Source organism: Morus notabilis, unplaced genomic scaffold (genome assembly GCF_000414095.1).
Source record: "Morus notabilis unplaced genomic scaffold, ASM41409v2 Scaffold5076, whole genome shotgun sequence".
Lineage (NCBI taxonomy): Eukaryota > Viridiplantae > Streptophyta > Magnoliopsida > Rosales > Moraceae > Morus > Morus notabilis.
In genome coordinates, this window is record NW_010360944.1 from 4,430 (window position 1) to 10,579 (window position 6,150).

The 6,150-nt window shown below is 37.1% G+C and overlaps 1 protein-coding gene across 1 annotated transcript; it reads left to right on the plus strand.

Annotated features, from left to right (window-relative positions):
* The first annotated feature begins 1,992 nt into the window (after window positions 1–1,992).
* LOC21384292 (crocetin glucosyltransferase, chloroplastic) lies at window positions 1,993–3,948 on the plus strand. Its single transcript, XM_010097764.2, has one exon. The coding sequence runs from the start codon at window positions 2,177–2,179 to the stop codon at window positions 3,602–3,604; it is 1,428 nt and encodes a 475-aa protein (XP_010096066.1). The 5' UTR covers window positions 1,993–2,176; the 3' UTR covers window positions 3,605–3,948.
* Window positions 3,949–6,150: the final 2,202 nt, after the last annotated feature.

Consider the following 6,150-nt stretch of genomic DNA (forward strand, 5'->3'; position numbering starts at 1 on the left):
TTCTGCATTTTCCTTCTTGCCCTTTCGGGCAGGAAGGGAACTGCGCAAACTAGCAGTAAAGGCTTTAAGAAGCGAACGAGAGTGGCTATATTTTAATAGGAAAGCCAAATATAATAGTTTAAAATTTAAATCTCAGTTTCCACCTAATCAGATGCTGTTTTAGATTGGATCTGATTTCATAATAGTCTTCAGAGGAATTGACTTGAAGTCTTCAGAGGATCTGATTTCATAATGCTCTTTTTTTCCGACCGTTGCTCGTTTTTAGCCCGAATCCGATCCGCCGAGATTAAAAATGACTGTTGGATCCAAATTTAGAGAAAAAAATTTAATTTTTTAACCTAAATTTTTTTTATAAATATCTTTCATCCCCTACACATTTTTCTTACCTAAACTCTCTCAATTTCTCTTAATCTCTCAAATCTCTCTCATAATTTTTTTTAAAACTATCACAATATCTTAAAACTCTCTCTCTCTCAAATCGCTCCTATTTTTTGGAATGAATTCTTTCGGTTATGGTGGTATTCCTGTTAATGCCCAACAGAACGTGGAAGAAGGGCAATTTCCTACTAATAAATTTATTACGCAAGAATCGCAAACACAACTAACCTAGGAACCTACAAATCCGAGCCCTGGTAGACGTACTGGAGGTTGTGGCCACAATGGTGGTGGGCATGGAGGAGAGGCAAGTGCAAGTCCTATTGCGTCTGCAAGTGTTGCAACCTCCAAGAGGAAATGCAAGCACAACTCAACAGTTTGGGATCACTTCGACACAATTGAGGAGGTCAAAAATGACGGTAACACAAAACACATAGCTCAATGTAAATATTGTTATTCTAAATTACAATGTGACACTATTCACAACACAACACACTTGAGAAGACACTCCGAAAAGTGTCTTTAAAAGCGTGGCCAAACCAGTGGAGCCGAACTCCACCAAATACAACTATCATTTGATCGCACAACCGGTGGTCTAACCACTTAGAAATACGATCTGCAAGTAGATCGTATGAAAGTTGTGCGAATGATAGTTGTATTAGATCAACCATTTAGTTTTATAGAACATCCTAAATGACAACGATATATTAAAGTTGTACACAATTCTAATGCACAGTTTTTTTTTTACAAAAATTACTAGTAGGAAAGATTTGTTAAAATTATTTAAACAAGAAAAAGAATCATTAATAAACCTTTTACACTCTACTAGCGACTGCGTTGCGTTAACGGCATACATGTGGTCTGCCGTTGCCAACAAAGATTATTTATTTGTAACCGGACATTATTTTAAAGACTTCAATTTCGATAAGAGAATATTAAGTTTTAAATGTGTTCTAGGATCACATAACGCCGATTTATATATAATACAATTTTAAATGTAATTGATGAATAAAAGATTAAAAGATAAAGTGATGGCTATAACACTAGATAATGCTAGTACAAATACTAAAGTAATTGAATATTTTGAAAATGACTTAAGTGTATTCGGTGATGGTACTATCTTTTACCAACGTTGTGCATGTCATGTAATTAATTGAATAGTGAAATCGGGTTTAAAATAAATGGCTACTCACATTAAAAGAATTAGAGATAGTATTATATAGATTCAAGATAGTAACTAAAGAGAACAAGAATTGTTTAAGTTCTTACAAGTATTAAATCTAACTCCTAGAGCATTAGCTCTAGATATGCCTGTAAGATGAAACTTAAAATTAGTTTTTTCGGACAGTCGTAGGCAGCCAGTGTAAAGTTCCAGCATTGGTCTCTAACGGGTCCCTCATTATACCATAATACATAAAAACAATGAAGATTCGTGTTATGTTTCGAATCACAGTTAACTACAGTATTTTCTCTCAAAAAAACACACATAAATTAAAAATAATTCTGAATCATAATTATAAAACCAAACACCTACTAAATCTCTATCCTAGGCCCTCTAGCCAACCATCAAAACCAATATTCGTCACTGCGAACGTCATTTATTTTCTCTACAGTCCTTTTCTTATCTTAATCCTCGCCACGTCCCACGATAAATGAAATCAATACTTTGACTTTTAAAAGACGTATCCACTACTTAAAGTAGTAATCCAACCAAAGTTTTTCTAAAATATTCAAACCAGTTACTATACAACGCCGCCGAAAGCACCACTCCACCACGCTCCTCCACGCGCCGCTGACGCCAATGGCAAAGCCCCGCTTCCTACTCGTCGTTTTCCCGGCGCATGGCCACGTTAACCCGGCCCTACAACTTGCCAGGCGTCTAGTTCTCATCGGCTGCGAAGTCACCTTCGTCACCACCGTCCGCGCCCACCGCCGCATGATCACCAAAGGTGGCGGAACGGACGACAACAACGACAATAATTTCACCCCACCGAACGGCATGTCCTTCACGCAGTTCTCCGATGGATACGACGACGGTTTTGGCCCTAAGGCCATAGATTTCACCGTCTACAGTTTGGAGCTCCGCAGCCGCGGCTCCCAAGCTCTCATAGATCTCGTCGATTCGAGTAAGAACGAAGGCCGTCCGTACACCTGCATGATCTACACGTTCATTATGCCCTGGGTTGCTGACGTGGCAGCGAAGCTCGGGATCCCGGTGGCGCTTTTCTGTGTCCAGACGGCGACTGTGTTTGATCTCTGCTACTATTACTTCCATGGCTATGGTGATCTCATCAGGGACAAAATGGTAAATGATATTTCATGTTCTTTAGGATTTCCAGGGCTTCCACTCGATTTTGCTGTTCGTGATCTTCCCTCGTTCTTGGACGCTTCAGATTCAAAGTTGGGTTCTCTCGTCCAATTGTTTCAAGAACAGTTTGACGTGATTGGCCAAGAAAGTCAACCAAAGATTTTGGTCAACACGTTTGATGCGTTAGAGCCGGAGGCACTGAGAGCACTTTGTGATAATTATAAGTTGAATTTGATTGGAATCGGACCGTCGATCAATCCGGTTGAGCTTCGAAATTCAGATGATAAAAATTACAAGATTAGTAAATGGTTGAACTCTAAGCCAAAAGGGTCAGTGATTTACGTGTCGTTTGGTAGCATCGCGGTGTTAACAAAGCCCCAAATGGAGGAAATCGCAAAGGGGTTGTTGGATTTTGGCCGTCCTTTCTTGTGGGTCATTAGAGAAAACGACAACAAAAACAAAGATGAAAGAGGAGGAGGAGAAGAAGAAGAGAAAGTGAGTTTTAAAGAAGAATTAGAGAAGGTTGGGAAGATAGTTCCATGGTGTTGTCAAGTTGAGGTTTTGTCTAACAATGCTTTGGGGTGTTTTGTGACGCATTGTGGGTGGAATTCTACTTTGGAGAGCTTGGTTTGTGGAGTCCCTGTTGTGGCTTTCCCACAATCAGTTGACCAATTAACCAACGCCAAGTTGATAGAGGATTTTTGGAAAACTGGGGTAAAAGTGAAGGCCAATGAGGAGGGAATTGTTGAGGGTCAAGAAATAAAGAGGTGTTTGGAATCTGTAATGGGCGGAGAGGAAATGAGAAGAAATGCCCAGAAATGGAGGGATTTGGCTTGGGAAGCTTCCAAGGATGGTGGATCTTCTGATACCAATCTTAAGGCTTTTGTGAGTGATGTGATTGGATTGAAGACCATTTCTTAATGAAAAAGTGATTGGATTAAAGACGATTTCTTAATGAAAAACAGACTTTTGGTGTCCTTTTAGGCTCTTTTTTTAGTGGTTGATATTTGTCCTTTTGCTAAGTAGTGTCTTTTTTTTTTGTTTTTTGCTAGAATTTTTTGCTTAGTTATCTTCCACAGGGTCGTGTACTTTCTCCTTATTAGTAGAGAGGCATCTTATCCTATTCACTTCTCATCCAACCATTCAACTTTCTTCCTATAATTTATATTTCCACGCTATAAATAAGACGAAAACGACCGCTTACTTGTTGGTAACCGGTTAGCAGGGGGAAAAAAAAAAAAAAACCCTTATGAACTCTCTCTCTACATTTATTTCGTTGCCTTCACCTTCTCTCCTCTCTCTGAATATCATCTTCTCTCTCCCAAACTTCATTTTATAAATATACTAAAGGAGACTCGGGGTACTATTTACGCATACCCATTTTATTGTTCTTTCTACAGCGAAATGGTCATTTTGCTCTCAATTTACTGCTCCCTCCTTCGTCTTGCGCGGGGACAATTTAGTCTTTAGGTTATGTTGTCGTTTGCTTTGCCATTGGTGTGTGATTTTTGGTCATTTCGCGTGTGGAGCTCTATGTTTTCCCCTTCTAAGAATTTCTACTTTTCTCAGTCGCTTTGTCTTTTCTTTTTTTTCTTTCTTCTCTTCCTTTGATTCGTTTCTTTTGCTTGGTTTTGGCTGAAATCTTGCATCTGTTCTCTTATGGCTTCAATCTTGTTGTCCGATTCTTCTTGCTTGCTTCTCCATTGGTTTCGTTCATTGTTTTGCTCTAGGTTTTTGTTCATCGTTTATTTTTCCCTGTGTTTTTTCAGTGAATTTGTGATCTACGTTGGGTTTTTTTTTTCTGGTGTTCTTGCTGCAGGATTGTTCGATTTTTCTTGCTTGCTTCTCCATTGGTTTCGTTCATTATTTTGCTTTGGGTTTTTCTTCATCGCTTATTTTTCCCTGTGTTTTTTTCAGTATTTTTAGTTCCTTTTTGTCTCGTGCTTTATTTTGTTACTGTTTTCTATAAATTCTTTGGAACACATTAATGTGTTGGTGCATGATTCTTCCATTCTGTCGGCGGATCTCTATGTTCCTCAGCTTTGGTTGTTTTCATTTGCGATTATCGGTTAGGTTTTTCTGCTCCTTTTTATTTCTTGATCTTTATGGTTTAATGTATCTGATAATTTTGTTGTTGTTAGATTCTTACCCCTTTTTGATTCTTTGATATTTTTTTTCTGTTGTCGTTTATATTTTCTTTGTTGTTTTTATAGCATTGGTTTAATTTTCTATTGTGATTTTGCTCTATTATGTATTTATTTATGTGTTTGCTGATGTAGTTATGTTTGATGTTGGTCTCATTCTTCGTTTCAGCTTATATCTTTTTTTCCCTTTGTTTGATTTTGCATGTTTATTCCGTTCATTTTTTTTTCCTGTGGTTTTGGAGAATTATCACTACAAGAAATATCAACATTAGTAGCTGACTAAAAACGCTATTAGTCACTAGCAATAGCGTTTTGTGGAGCGCTAGGATATCGGACGCTATTAAAAGTCCTAAGAAAACATAACGTTCTAAGAGAGTTATGGAAAGCGCTATAGAATTGAGGTATTATAGCGTTTAAGACAAGTTATTTTCAACCTCTTACAACTATTTAGCATAGCTACGATACAGATTAATAGCTTTTTTTCCTTGTCATGTTTATACTCTTGTAGCTTTTTAAAATTATTATTGATATCCTTTTGAATTCATTCAAATAGATGGTAATTCCAAGCAACATCTTATATCTAAATAGGAACATTCAAATTAAAACATAAAAAAATTCAACATATCAATTGTTATCAGTATCTACTAAGTTGGCAATAAAATTACGTTTACAACATAATTCATACAATGTCCAAAACCTTAACATTCAAAACAAGTAAAGAAAACGGATGAATAGCTGGAGATATCAAAGTATCCAAAACGTCTAACTAAGTGAAATGGTGAAGTAAATCTTTCCATCTTGACAAAATGCTTCAAGAAAAAAGTCATCTCCACTATTTAACATGTAAGAAAGTGATCCACTATCAGTCATATTACCAACGGAACTTCGAAACAGTTATACACATTACAAAACCATGTTAATATCAACATGTGTATAGTCGACCATCCTTTCCTACTATCAGGACACGATACTAAACCCTGCTATTTATGAACTCGTGAATAAGTACTCCACATGTATTTGCAGCTCATTCAAATAAAACCAATTAACAAGACAAGTCAAATCCAACTCCAAGATTACCACTAGATTACCAATAGAGTTTAGGTAGGTCCACAATGATACATTACTGACCTAGAAAGGCCCGAGGTAAGTATCCCGTATAGCATATATATTTTAATGGCAACTTGATATCTAAAGTTGAAAGGGGAGCTTAATTAGTTTAGACAAGAATAATATACCCCCAATAGAAAATGGCTGCTCTATAATTGTTCCACCGTGTGGAATTTCATATATTTTACCGCCTTCGTACTTGTCTATCATACCAGT